This window comes from Myodes glareolus, chromosome 26 (assembly GCF_982192425.1).
Source record: "Myodes glareolus chromosome 26, mMyoGla1.1, whole genome shotgun sequence".
In the NCBI taxonomy this organism is placed as follows: Eukaryota; Metazoa; Chordata; class Mammalia; order Rodentia; family Cricetidae; genus Myodes; species Myodes glareolus.
In genome coordinates, this window is record NC_142051.1 from 42,140,640 (window position 1) to 42,155,387 (window position 14,748).

At 47.7% G+C, this 14,748-nt stretch overlaps 2 protein-coding genes across 5 annotated transcripts in view; both read right to left on the bottom strand.

The window, feature by feature from the left end:
• Positions 1–1,759, bottom strand: part of Nt5dc3 (5'-nucleotidase domain containing 3) — a 51,169-nt gene extending 49,410 nt beyond the window's left edge. Inside the window, exon 1 of the mRNA XM_048418291.3 lies at positions 1,498–1,759. Within this exon, the coding sequence (XP_048274248.2) occupies positions 1,498–1,693 (196 nt within the window). The 5' untranslated portion in view covers positions 1,694–1,759. The remainder of the gene's footprint in view (positions 1–1,497) is intronic.
• Positions 1,760–4,051: 2,292 nt separating this feature from the next.
• Positions 4,052–14,748, bottom strand: part of LOC125389762 (tetratricopeptide repeat protein 41-like) — a 56,527-nt gene continuing 45,830 nt past the window's right edge. For all 4 annotated transcript variants that reach the window (XM_087902196.1, XM_087902195.1, XM_087902194.1 and 1 more), the window contains 3 exons: positions 12,955–13,088; positions 4,830–4,959; positions 4,052–4,738 (listed from right to left, as the gene is read on the bottom strand). In XM_087902196.1, the coding sequence (XP_087758322.1) occupies positions 4,078–4,738; positions 4,830–4,959; positions 12,955–13,088 (925 nt within the window). In that variant the 3' untranslated portion in view covers positions 4,052–4,077. The remainder of the gene's footprint in view (positions 4,739–4,829; positions 4,960–12,954; positions 13,089–14,748) is intronic.

The window sequence follows — 14,748 nt, forward strand, 5'->3', positions numbered from 1 at the left end:
TACCCACAGTGAGGGAACCTGCACACCGTGTGTTTACCCGTTGTAAGGGGACCTGTGTGTGCACCGTGTACCTGCAGTACCTACACACCTATAACACTGGGAGCATCATTAAGCTTGTGGCTTCATTTTACCAAGAGAAACTGAAGCTGAGAGGGCAGGTAAGTTGGTCAAGGCCAGGCATAGCACTGCCCTAAGCAGGAAACTAGGTGGGGGATGGGGTTGAGGGGTGCTAAATCACCTCCTCCACCCCCTACAGTGGCTACTCTCTGCTGAGCATCCTAAAGGAAGAAGAGTGGGAGGCAAGGAGAAAAGAACAAACTTGCCAGGAATAGTGGCTCCCACCTGGGAGGATAATGCAGGGGGCTTTAAAGTCCATCTCAAAGAACTTGCCTGGCCAAAAAATGATCTTCTCTATTTCTCTATCTTAAGATCTGTAAATCCTAACCACTCCAAAGCAAATCTTCTTTCGGCCACACCACATAATAGCTTCGAAATTCAACTCTTGGCAAAGGAAAACCAGAAACAATAAGCCACTCTTCCATAGAAGTCTACATCGCTGACACACTGGAAATTTATTCCAAGTGGATTTTGTTTCGCTTGAACTGACCTCTAGCCAAAAGATGCAAACGGATCTTAGAAATCCTACAAAATGTACCTTCGCCAACCCTCCCGGGGCCATCCTCCTCAACCGCCTCCCCGCAAAAGAATCAGTGTTACATCCTGAGTCTCCTCTGATAGCTTCGGTGTCTACGGCTCACTGCCCCTTTACTCCAGGTTCCAAACGATCGCCAGCTGGGAAGAAACACAAAGCAACAGACGGGACAATAGATTCCCGACTCTGGGTCGAAACCAGTCTTCGGTCAGGTCCCTTTCTGGCACTCAAGTTTCTCCTTTGCCATCTACACAATGGACGGGACCTACTCCTCCGGAGGCTGCGGGAGATTAGGGACGCTATCAATGCCTGACACTAGAATAGTCTGGTTCCTCTCTCCATTCCTCCCCGCTTCCTACGGGAGCTCCTTCTCGGCTCTCTCGGCCACAAGTACCCTCTCCCCCTCGCAGAGGGCCGTGGATAACCAGACCCCCCACAACCACTTCAAACAGAACGTTTCACCCTACTCCATCCCGCTGCACCAAGGAAACCGGCTCAGCCTCCTGACTCAGCCGCCTGCGCTGGAGCCTGTCTAGGACAGCGTGGCAGCTGGCTGGGCTGCCACTACCATTCCCAGGTTGAATGACAACACCTAACGGTGTTTGGGATAACATCTTCCGACTGACGCCCTTGGAACTCTCGCGGCGGCCCAGAGCACTTCCGAGGCCCACTCCTGGCTGAGCAATCCCCAGGTATGAAACAGCTTTCCGGGCAGGGGAAAGACAGAGAAACAAGAGTTGCCAAGTTCTGGACTCCGTCTCCGCGGGAGCCGCGCAGCAGCGGTAGGGTGCGGGGCCCGAGGGTCCCCGAGCGAGCGGTGCAGGCTGGGGCTCGCACACACTCACCGTCCGTGCTCCTCTTCGCCTCGTGGTAGCGCGCCCACAGGTAGCGTTTCATGTCCACGGCCGCCGGGGCGGTGCACAGGCGCCGAGCGCAGCCCGCGCGCGGCCGTCCCCGAGCTGCAGCCCCGCCGCCGCCCCGCAGCCCCGCCGCCGCCGCCCTCGCCCCGGCCCCGCGGGCCACTGCGGCCACTGTGGCCATGCCGCCTCCGAACTGCCAGCGGCACGGACGGCCAGCTTCGGGAAGATTACCGGACGCGAGTCCGCGACGCCTCCTTCTGTGGGAGCAGCCTCCGGGCCCAGGAACCAGCCTCTGAGGGGCGGGACCTAGGCGGAGTTGGAGGCGGGGCCTGAGGCGTGGGCGGGGTCTAACTGAGGCGGAGTCAGGGGCTGGGCTTGGAGCCGCGGGGTGGGTGGGGCCTGAGGCTGAGTCAGGGGCGGGGCCGGACTGGACGGAGGGAGGCCGGGACTGAGAGGGACCATTCTTGATTGAGTCAGAGGCGGAGTCAGGGGCGAAATCTTGGAGAAACGGGGTGGGCGGGGCCTTAGATGCCTGGGCTCGGCTCCCGGTCTGATGCGGTCACTTCCTGACCCCGCGAGGTGTGGGGGTGGCAGGGCAGTGGTACTTGAGATCTCATGGACTAGGATGATTCGTCTCCGACCCTATCGCCGCCCGCAGGACTCCGCGCTTCCTTCCTCTTGCCTTCGGTGGCTTTTCTGGTTGCACTGATAGGCACCCCTCACTAGGCACTCCTGCCTGGGTCCCAGCCTCTGGAAGGTGACCTCACTCCGTATCAACGGCATCTGCAGGTCTTCTGGATCTCGGGTACCTGTCTGAGACGTCCTGAAGCCCATCCAAACCCGCCGAGGTCCCACACAAAGTCTAAAATCGCCTGCAAGATCCCACCCCTGAAAATTCCAAGTATAAAGCACATTCAAATTTCCCTTTCGGTGCACGGTCTCTGGAAAGCCGGATTCCCACCTCCAAGATGTCCTCTGGTCATGATTATCAGGCTCCTGCCCACGCTCACAACACGCCTGGTGCCTGCTCAGCTCACCTGCTTAACTGCACTTGTTCCATGCCTTGTAGCTCCCACTAAAAGCCAATAAACAGCAGCCGCCCCACCAGGCGCCATTTCTGTGTGCACTGAGTCAGACGTGGCTCCTGCAGGATTGACTGCCGTTCACCGGAGACCTGTCTGAAAAGCACTGGGCCCTAGGAATTCCCAAACTACCCCCATGGTGACCATTGAGCAGGAGGTAAATCAGAGGGACGAACTGGCATATGAAAAATAGGTGGGGCACATTCGTGATTCCTAAAGCGTCGACTGGGAGAGTCAGATGGTTCATGGTGGAAGATGACCCTTAAGCTAGTTCCTGGCTGATAATAAAAAGTCATCAATGGGATGCTTCCAGGGTAATTTATCTCTACAGTTTTCTCAGCTATCTTCAAAGATAAGCATCATGTCTCTCATTTTATAAAATAGTGAAATTGAGACACAGCAGAGGTAAAGTTACTCGCCTAAAGCCACATAGCTGAGTCCCCTCTTACGTGAGTTTCCTAGGAGTGATGTTGTTGGGCGGTAGGGATGAGGGTCGCTAGAAAGTAATCCTTAGCTATTACAGGTTAATGTTTGACGAATCACTGATAAGATGGAGGATAGTAAAATGCTCAAATAGATATAGTATCAAATCCAAGGGCTCTGATACTTAAAGCTTTATGACTTGAGAGCATTTCAATTTCTTTTTTTTCTTATTGTATTAATAAGTTTTGGTGATAACAATAATCAATTTTGCTTAGATGAAAAAAATTTAAATTCACAATAGATAAACCATAGAAATGTAAAAATAAAGTTAGAATTGGCAAGACTGCATATGTAATGTGTGTGTGTGTGTGTGTGTGTTAGAATATAGGACTATGGAGTCAAGATTGTTCTATTTCCCATAGAAATCTGAATCACTTAGAACCTGCTCTTTTTAACTAAAATCAGACATAACGTTATAAGGGACTAAGAAAACGGAATCCCCAGACATGGATAATGACCACTTCTAAGTATTTAAAAGAAAATATTTGATTAAAGAATCCAAAACAGATGTCTAAGGAGGTAGCTTGGTCTGTAAAGAGCTTGTTGTGCACACACCAGGACCTGAGTTAGTTAAGAGTTAGCTTGCTGTGTGCACAGCAGGACCTGAGTTAGTTAAGAGTTAGCTTGCTGTGTGCACAGCAGGACCTGAGTTAGTTAGAGCTTGCTGTGTGCACAGCAGGACCTGAGTTAGTGAGAGCTTGCTGTGCGCACACCAGGACCTGAGTTGGAGGTTCAACACCGCCATAAAAAGCCAGGTGTGACAGCCTGTTCCTATGACCTCCACAGGAAAAGCAGAGACAGTAGGATCCCTGGAGCTCACTGACCAGCCAGGCTAGTAGAATCTGTGATCTGGTCTCAAAAAATAAGGCAGAAAGTGATTGAGGAAGACACCGGCATTGACCTCTGGCCTACACATATGTACACATATGTGCCACAAACGCACATATAGAACTTCAAGAGAATTGAGGAAAATGTAAATACAAAAGAGCCCAGATGATTTTTATTGTTTGTCGGTGTCATTTGAGGTCTTCAACCATTTTGCTGCTATTAGGGATCGTCTTGGGAAAGCAGGCTTCTGGGGAGTGAAGGTGTACTGTGGACTGTGAAAAAGCCATTTTTCTGATACAAGCTCAGATATGGAATCCCAAGGGCTCTTTGCACTAAGAGGTGCTCTCGGGGGTTGGCGGTAAATTGCAGTCATAAGGCTGACTCCATTCTCACATTTAGCAGAAAAAATCCTTTGCCTTGAAAGTCTGACTAAGCTATTCTTTTCAGCCGGAAATAACATCTTCGTGGGATAGTCTTTCTTTTTCCTTGGAATTTGCTTTCTTGGATCATTCCATATTTGAGCATTTTGGGTCTTTTCCCCAGCAGAGGCACTGAGAATTGGAGTCAAGGTCTTCTTTCCTTTGCCATGAGCACATTTGGGTTTATCTGAAACCGGAGGTGGTGCCGGCTCTGTGCTTTTAGCTCTCTGCAACTTACTTATGTTCATAAACATGGCGGTGTTCACCGTGTCAGAGCTCTGAGCGCTGCGGAAGTTTAATTTAAACAAGTTTTCCCAGAATAAAGAGCCGTTCCTGGTACCATCAGGGCACAGCTGGCTCTTGCCTTGAGGCCAACACCTCCTGCCTCGGAACGTCTGGATTTCCCTTAGGAGGCTGCAAAAGATCAAAACGTGTCACGTGGCTGTGGATTAACACAAACAATCAGAAAGTCGGCTTCTTTTTGAGACATGCAACAGGAACTCACTGCAGTATTCCCTGGGCTGAAGTGTGGGAAGACCCCAGGTGAGTTGCCCTTAAGTCAAGTGACCGATACAAATAGCCGACTGCCTCCATCATGGCACGATGACAGAAGTCACCTGACAACAGCTGGCCTGCTGGGTGGACGAGGGAAAAGGGGACATTAGAGTTTTTAATTACCATCTTTACACATTTACAAGAGACGGAAGAGCATTTGCAAAGGCGGCATGAGAAGGCCGTCTGTCGTCACACCCTGTCAAAAGCATTTCACTTGTGTCTTGTGTGAAGAAACAATAGGAAAGGACATGGGGCCAGGAAAGGAAGGACAGAGGCTGACTTCCACTCTTTAGAAATTCATGTTGCTACCATGAGAGGAGGAAGAGACAGGAAGAGGGGAAGAGAAGAAAAGGGAAGATGGGACCAGGTCAATGCCTTAAGTTAAAGAGACAGTCAGTGCAACTCGAGCCCTCAGGAGAGTCTGGAAAGCAACTCAGTGTAGAGTGTTTGCCCAGCATGCACCAGGCCCTGCATTCCATTCTCATCACACACACACACACACACACACACACACACACACACGCACACGCGTATACATGTAGGCAGACACACACACACCTTCACTGAGCCTTTGACAGTTGTAGATCTAGATAGCTCTAGATTTTACAAACACACACACTGCAGCCTCATTAGTTCTGTGAAGACGAATCTTACCAATGTGTTTCTCCCGGGTCAAGTGATATGGATTACATTAGAAAATGTGCCCAACACGCTTTCTTGATTACACCTGCATTGTGAAGCTGGTGCCAGTAGGACACAGATCTGGACATGTGATAAAGGGACTGCTGGGGATGTCCTCACATCCACGAGCATCGACCAGGAGCCTATGCCCAATACAAGGCACATCAGTCTGTTAGTCCAAGTGTTGACAGAGGTCTCTGTCCCACCCGGTCCCGCAGCTGTTCAGTCCCAAAGAAACACACAGAGGCCTGCATTAATCATAAACTGGTTGGTCTATTAGCTCAGGCTTCTTATTAACTTTCTTATATCTGAAATTAGCCAATAATTCTTGTCTGTTAGCCATGTGGCTTGGTACCTTTATCAGTGAGGCACTCTCATCGTGCTTCCTCCTTAGGAGATCCAAAATAATCAGCACCAAGCTCAAGAGACGGCTCACTGAGGAAAGACATTCGCTACCACACTTGATCACCTGAGTCCGATCCCCAAGACCAAGACAATGGAGGAGAGAACTGACCCCTGCCAGCCGTCCCCTGACCCCTACGGGCCCAAAGCATAGGCACACTCACTCACAAATACATCAGTGATGCTTTTTCCTTGTTTTTTTGAGACAGAGTTTTTCTGTGTAGCCCTGGAAATGTAGACCAGGCTGGCCTCAAATTCACAGAGATCTGCCTACCTCTGCCTCCCAAGTGCTGGTATTGACAGGCAACTGCCACCAGGCCAATAAATACATACAAAAAAGGGTAATATCCCCAGAAAGGGGCCCATCTGTGTGGTCCATCTGGGAGGAGACTCTTACCAGGGTCCCTCACTTCCTCTACCTGCTGTCCATCACCCACAACACACTAAGTGCCTGCAGCTAGCAGCACTTCTCCACAGGCACACTTCTGCTCCCCAACAGCTGGGTGCTAGCATGCTCCAGAGTCAGCCTGGTTCATGACTCTAACTGAGTCATTTGATTAAGTACCAAGTAACAGATAAACTAATTGCTTCCTGTGAAAACTAGACCAAATGCTTTAGCAAGCTGCAATCCCGTGAGTTGCTAACACAACTCACCATTCCCGAGGATGACAGGCAAGGCAATCATAAAAGACAGGACATCAGGGGGTGGCCTCAGAGGATCTGGCACAGCAGCTACACCACGCTTGCTCTCACGCTTTAGAAACCCCAACTGGAATTTGTGAGCCAAAAGATGAGATCCACTTCCAATCCAAGGGTCCACTCTTAAAAGTGGAGAGAGATCGTACACAGCCTTTAGAGATTTCGGGAAGAGTGAGTACTTCTATCTAGGTTAAAACTAAAAATTAAGGTTCGTCTGGGTTCCTAACTTTTGGATCAAAGGATCAACTTCTGTCGGCAGAGGGTTCTGTCTGAGGTGAAAATTCTGAAATTGGATGAAGGAAAGAGACTGACTCTCCCTACTGGGAGTCACTCACTGACCAAGATGGCTGACATTTCCTTTTAAAGAGAAGCCAGTGAGGAGGAGGTAGCATTGTGTTCATCTGTCATTCTTCATCCAAAATAAACCTCTCCGTGCAGAGCGCTCGGCTGGCACAATGGGAATTGAAGGGCTCATTTCTGTTCTTTTCTCCCACTGCAATGCTTTCTCAATAGCGCATTTACAGCGTTGATCGAAGTGTTCCTGCCAGAAGGGGCTGGGAACAGAGTTCACAGAGGGCCTCCCGAGTTGGCAAGCCTGCTGACATCTCTGGGGTCTACGGCTTTATTATGCTAAGGCTTACACTTGAAGCTGGAGCTGTGAAGAAGTAATGAACAAAAGAGATTCAGTTTAGTAGTAAGTGCCTTGTGCAAGTGATCTGGAGGTGGAAGATGAAGAACCCACCACTGCCTGCTGATGTGACATGCAAAAAAAAAAAACGTGTTTATAAAGTAAATCTTAATTATCAAAACTTACTGGGAGCCACCTTTTCATACCCTACTGAAGATTAACCTGTATTCAACTTGTTTACCTATTGTAATAAGATGGCAAAACACTCAAGCTAGCAATTACCATTGTTAATATACAAACTAACATAGACTCCAGAAGGTCAACTGAGGATGATTGCTTTCAGTGGGGGGAACAATGATTTGACTTGTTTCCTTCAATATTGTTAGCTGGGAGCAGCACCATCGTCTCAAGGGAATAATCCAGGGCACACTGTGTGAAACACCCGGCAGCCCTTGCTTTATCTATGACCCCTCAATACAGCGAGCATGCTGACAGGATAAATGCCAAGTCCCCTGCTCCTGAGAATTCTCAGTCTGAGAAGTCAAAATTGCACACAGAGGGGCAAGAGTGATGGGAACGGGCCCTTGAGCTCTGTGGTGGTTCGGACCCAAAGCGTAATTCAGGGCTGTTATGTTAGATTTTGGTGAAAGCCTTGCCAGGGGATGACTCGTCCTAACACTCACTGCCCTCACTTCCAGTGGTTCTGATGGTAAGATCACAGATCCTTGCCCTGGCTTCAGAGGAACAACCTGTCAGACTCAAGCCCCTCCCGCATTGCTCCTGCACACCAGCCAGAGGGACCTTTTCAGTTCCGTCTGGCCTCAAATACTCTGTTCCACTCCCGGACCTTCCTTACTGAGCAACTTCCCATCCTGCATCTTCTGTTCCAGCCACACTTCCTGAGGTGCATCCCCTGCCTGGCCCATCCATCAGAGGACTCATGATTCCCCATGATGCCCTGGCACGCTTGGATTTTCCCAGAATAATACTTTCCTGACTGTGTTTACGGTGTTCCATATTACTACATAGTACTACAGCATTGTGCCAGCTAGGGTCTCCAAGTTGCGCTGCAAAATTTTAAGTTAAACAACTGTGTACTTAGTTATATAACGGCCTTTTCCAATAAGGTGAGCTCAGCTGAAGGCGCAGCTGGTCTCCATCTGTCTTGTACACTGCCGTCTCCCCAGCAACCAAAACAGAGATTGACAGGTAAAGGGCACAGTAAATATTTGTTGAATGAATTATTAACAATAACTGAACAATTGAAATATAAGAAGTAGGGCTGGAGAGATGGGTCGGCAGTTAAGAGCACTGCCTGCTCTTCCAGAGGTCCTGAGTTCAACTCCCAGCAACCACATGGTGGCTCACAGCCATCTGTAGTGGGATCTGGTGCCCTCTTCTGGCATGAAGTTGCACATGCAAATAGAGAGCACTTCTATGCATAAAATCAACTTTAAAATCTTTTTTTAAAGAATATAAGAAGTAATTAGCAGGAAAATCCCTGTAGTAACCGTACTTGCTTTTCCTTTTCATTTTTTTAGGCAGGGTCTCACTGAGTCCAGGCTGACCTCAACTAAGGAACTGAGGGTGGCCTTGACTTCAGGCTACAGGTGTGCTCCACCACTCTGAGGTTATGCAGGGTTGGGGATGAGACCCGGAGCTTCTAGTAAGTTATGTATGCTTCCAGTCAGTCCCTGCACTTGCTTTTCTAAAGAGAGAAGGGAAATCAGAATTAGCTAAGGTATTTCCTCCCTCCTTTGTGGGGTTGTTTGAAAAATGCAATGGTGATAGAGAAACCAATCTTCTTGTTAGAAAAATGTACAGACAGTAATAGTAATAACAGCAACAACAAACGGGGTGGGAGGCGGTGGTGCACACCTTTAATCCCAGCACTCAGGAGGCAGAGGCAGGCGGATCTCTGTGAGTTCGAGGTCAGCCTTACCTATAGACTCAGTATAGGACTGTCTTGAAAAGCAAACGAAAGAAAAAAAGCAAATAATTAATTTTGGGCAATAAAGAACTATGTTAAATAGTAAGTAAAGCTTATTTATATTAAGAGAATATAAAATGTGTAGGAAAGTTTAGAGAAAAACGACAAGGATTAAGTCATATAAGATGGGCAGGGAATTCTTCCCTAGGACACTAGGGACAATCCTATAATAAAAAAAAAGACAATTTTTTTTTGGAAAAAAAATTGGACAATCCTATAATAAAAAAAAAAGACCCAATGAGATTATATTTCTCTTTTAAATTGTCAACACCCTGTTCTCTCCACTGGGCACACAGCTGGGACCTGGGCAGAGACATCAGCACACCTGCACTTCACCTTACTAAACAGGACTTACGTTAAACCATAGTGAAGGCTTTTCCTCGCTAGCTTCGTTTTTTCATTAGCTCCCCACAGCGTTCAATCGGGGGACCCAATGGTCAGCTTCTAAACTGACACTGGCTAATGAAAAGGGTCTCAAGCTCTTAGGCCAAACCATCGGTCTTGTGACACCCCTGACAAAGCTGCCGAGAGTTCTTTGGACAGTTTCTTGTCTATCCTCTTCCTCTCGTGAGGACAAAACTGCTCCGGCTGTTTCCTACACCCAGTAGGAGTTACAGCTGCTCCGGCTGTTTCCTACACCCAGTAGGAGTTACAGCTGCTCCGGCTGTTTCCTACACCCAGTAGGAGTTACAGCACAGCTAAAAGTACCGCTCTTCTGTGGTACAGACGCTACCTTATCTGCACAGCACACTCCAAGGGTGCCTGCTGTCGCCACAGAGCTACCTTTTTTCCTGGATCTTTGCCCTTCGTTCAGTTTTGTGACGGCCCCTCCTCTGAGGCACTCTAACTGCTGCCCCTCCCTCACTCCTTCTGTCAGTTCAAAGCAGTTGGAGCATTCTGTGCCCTAAAACTCTTAATGGCATTTAGGGTGTCTCCCGAGGAGGGAGGAGGAAGTAGGAGTTAGACTCACCAAGGGGGAGAGACAGGAAAGGAGGCAAGATTAGGTAGAGGATGGTAGCATTCCAAGATGCCTGGTTCCTTCCTCTCCTCACCTAAGACAAAAGCCTGGTAGATTTTTTTTAAAAATCCTTATTGCCCTGTTCTCCTACCAATAGGGTTTGTGAGGAACTGGCCACACAAGTTCAGGCCAGATCAGACATGTTACACAACAGTTGTGGTCCAGTCAGCCAGCCTGTCTTTCTTCAAGCCAAACAACCCTAAATTAGGGACGAAGACCCCTCTGAGACATTAAAAAGTCCAGCCTTTAAAAAAAGAGGCTGAGCGTCAGCTTCCTGAGTACCACCCCCTCCACTTTGTCATATGCCCCTAAGTGCCTGCTATATGTTCCTTCACCCCTAATAAAAGCCTTTCTTTAATTGCTGAAAAAAAAAGAAAAGGAAACTGGATTACACCACACTAAAAATTGCTGTGGGATAACGCTCTTGTACACTGTAAAGATTTGCCACTCGTATTGGTTTAATAAAATGCTGATTGGATAGTAGCCAAATAGGAAGTATAGGCAGGGCAACCAGATTAGGAGAATTCTGGCGGGAAAAAAAGGCAGAGAGATACAGTCACCAACCAGATGCAGAGGAAACAAGATGAGAATACGTCACTGAGAAAAGGCACCAAGTCACATGGCTAAACAGAGACAAGAATTACAGGTTACTTTAAGATGTATGAGCTAGTTAATAATGAGCCTGAGCTAATAGACCAAACAGTTTATAATTAATATAAGCCTCTGTGTGTTTCTTTGAGACTGAACGGCTGCAGGACCAGGCAGGACAGAAATTTCCGTCTACACGAAAAAGGCGCAAATTTGAGTCATCTTGTATAGACTTATTTCAGGAGTCAAAGACTTGCCCTTGATGCTATTACAGATGCTGACTTTCTGAAGTAAATGGATGTCATTTACTTCCACCATAAGCTAGAGACCCAAAGTGTCACAGAACAGACTGTGTGGAGAGATGAGACAGGACATTCCAACTCCTTTTCCAAACATTTTCTCTATGTTTTGCATCTGTAGTTTTTTGGTTTTAAAAAAGATACTTCACAAATCTCAGCCTTGAAGGCTTTATCAAAAAATAAGTAAAAAAACTGTTCATGCACACACACAAACACCCCTAAATCTATCCACTGCACCTGTTTGTTCATGCACACACACCTCTAAATCCATCCATAAAACTTTGTGTTTACACACAAACACACACATACATACACACACCCTAAATCCATTCATAAGATTGTGTGTTTACATACAAACACACACACACACATACACACACCCTAAATCCATCCATAAGATTGTGTGTTTACACACAAACACACATACACACACACCTAAAATCCATCTACTGAAACTGTGTTCAAGTACACACACTCCTAAGTCCATCCACTGAAACTGTGTGTTCACACACACACCCCTGAATCCATCCATGAAACTGTGTTTATGCACATACACACACACACATACACACACACCTAAATCATCCATAAAACTGTGTGTTCACACACACAGAGACACCTAAATCCATCTATGAAACTGTGTCCTCATACACACACACACACACACGCACATCCCTAAATCCATCCACTGAAACTGTTCACACACACACACACACACACACACACACACACAAATCTACCCATGAAAATATTCTTTTGCTGTTCATATAGATATTTTGAGCTTTTTTTTTTCTCTTCAGCAAGTGACCTAGATGGTACAATCATTTTTTTTACTGCTTTTTTAAACAAAGCATGAAAAATGGCATTGAAAACCATCTCTTTCTTTGCCAGGTTAGAGATGAAAGCTGGATTCTCATGAAGGCAAAGAAAGGACTACAACTCTAGCCCTGGGTCTCACTTGCTTGTTAGTTGGTTGCGACAGGTAGTGCTCACACTGTGAACTCTCAATTCTCCTGTTCCCTTCTTGAGAATGCTGGGACTGTAGGGGTGCGCCACCACCCCTGGCTGGAAACGAATGTTAAAAGATTTGTGAACGGAAGGTACATAGACTACAACAAAAGCCGAAGGAGCCTGACCAGTAAGATGGCTTGGTGGCTGCGGTAGTTTGAACGAGAATGGCTGCCACAGGCTCATGTTTGAAGGCTCGGTTCCCAGTTGTTAGAACTACCTGGTAGAATCAGATGTGTCACTGGAGGTGAGCTCTGAGGTTTCCAAAGCCCACACCAGGCCCAGTCTCTCTCTGTCTCCAACCAAGAATCAGATATAAGCTCTTAGATGCAATTCCAGTGCCCTGCTTGCCTGTCTGGGGCCGTGCTCCCCACCGCGATGGTCACAGACTGGAAGCAAGCCTCTGATCAAATGCTCTCTTTGGTAGGTTGCCTTGGTCTCTTTGCAGCAACAGAAAAGTAACTAAGAAGGTGAGTAAAGGCACTTGTTGCCAGTCTGCCAACCTGAATTCAGTCCTCTGAAGACACATGTAGAAGGGGAGAACTCATTCTTAAAATTTTCCTCTGACCTCTACATGCATGCTGTCACACACACACACACACACACAACACACTAAGTAAATAAATATAATTTTAAAATTTGTTGTAAAGAAGCAAGTAGATAGAGCAGAGATTGCTTCAATGAAGCCGTTTTTTAAAACAAGCAATCATGCAGATGACTCGGGGAAACCCCGCCATTTCCTGAACAGATGGGAGCAATTACCCAGTTTACACAAGGTGTCGCTGAGGCTTAAGCTCAGCTGCTTCCTGACAAGCTTGCAGGTGGCCACGGGGTCTGAGTTCTCCTTGATTTTTATTACTTGTTTATAGTATTCGGTTACTTGCTTCCTTTGTGATCTGGAAAACAGAAATTCAGTTAAAGTTTTACACTGAAGAAACAGGACACAGATTCATTCAACAAACATTCTCCAAATGCTGACCTTAGGATGGAGGAGCAGGGAAGAGTGAAAGTGACCATCAGCCTCCCACAGTTAGAGAGAGTGGGAAAAGAAGCCAGATCCATGTATGTAACAGTGTGGGCCTTTTTAGACACAGTCTCAGAACGACATCAATACTTCATGTATAGTCAAGGATGATCTTGAACACCTGACTCCCCTCCTGGGCTCTGGGATTGTAGGCATGTACCATGCATTCCACAGAGCAGAGATCTGGTAGGGATTGAACCAAAACCTCAGTGCACGTTAGGCACGCATTCTCCCAACTTAGCCTCATCCTCGCCATTATTATTATGATGATGATGATTACTAATAATCATAATAATCATATTGCAGTGCTGGGTATCAAAGCGAGGACCTCTGTGGTGGTTTGAATGAGAACGGCCCCCATAGGTTCATATGTTTGAATACTTGGTCCCCAGTTGGTGGAACTGTTTGAGAAGGATTAGGAGGTGTGGCCTTCCTGGAGGAGGTGCGTCACTGAGGGAGGGCTTTGAGGTTTCAAAGGCTGGAGCCATTCTCCTACTTTTGGATGGAGATGTGAGCTGTCAACTCTTCCCGCTGCCATGCTTTTGCTCACCATGGACTCTACCCACTGGAACCCCAAGCCCTGCTGAAGATTCTCTTTCATACGTTGCCACGGTCACGGCCATAGAAAGATGGCCGCACACATGCTCATCTGCACCCCCTTGGACATGAGCTACACCCCAGCCCAGGGCTTCGGACTGTAATGTTGGAAGACCTCCAAGAAGATGGTCAGATCACAATGACTGCAGCCTGGGTAGACGCTGGAGGCCGCACTGAAGCAGCGAGACAGGGAGGCAGTTAGACCAGTGTGAAGCCCTCTGAGATATTCCTCTGCTTACCTCACCAAACGGCAAGTGGATGAGATCCCAAGACAGGGAACTCCTGTCCGACTGCACAGTTACTCGGCAACAGAGACGATGTCTGAGCCTAGCAGGGAGACACAGCCCACACCACCCCTGGAGACCCCCCCTTATATGGATTCGTCTTCCCATTTAAATGTCAGCTAGAAAGGGCAGGGGCTGGTTTATACCCAGGTACTAGAGATTACTGTTAGGCCTCAGAGAAACCCAGGACAAATGGCTGGCTAACTGAGGTACCCATTAACATATCAAAGTGGGCGCTGACTGCCAGATTCTCCCAACATCTCCCAGCATTGCAAGTACCTGTTACAAGAGTCCTGGCTCCTCAGCATCTCACCTCAGTCCCTACCCTAAACCTCTCCAGCTCCTGAGCTTCCCTTCCCAGCTCCTCTTCCCTATATATCCTATGTGCCCTCTTGGCTTCTTTCTTGGTCCCTTGTTTTTGGCTCCTGGTCCCCCCTCTTGCCCTCTCTTCTCTCTTGGCCTGGGGTTCAGTCTGCTGGCCATGTTCAGGCTGGACCCTTCCAGATGCCTGTGGCTGTTCTCTCCCTCATATCTACAATAAAACCTTCTCTTCAACCGTACCTAGGAGCAGCCATGCCATCGTTTACATCCAGTAACCATTGGGCATTCATCCGCTGCTGGGAGAGAAGGGGAAATGGTCTTAGAAAGCCA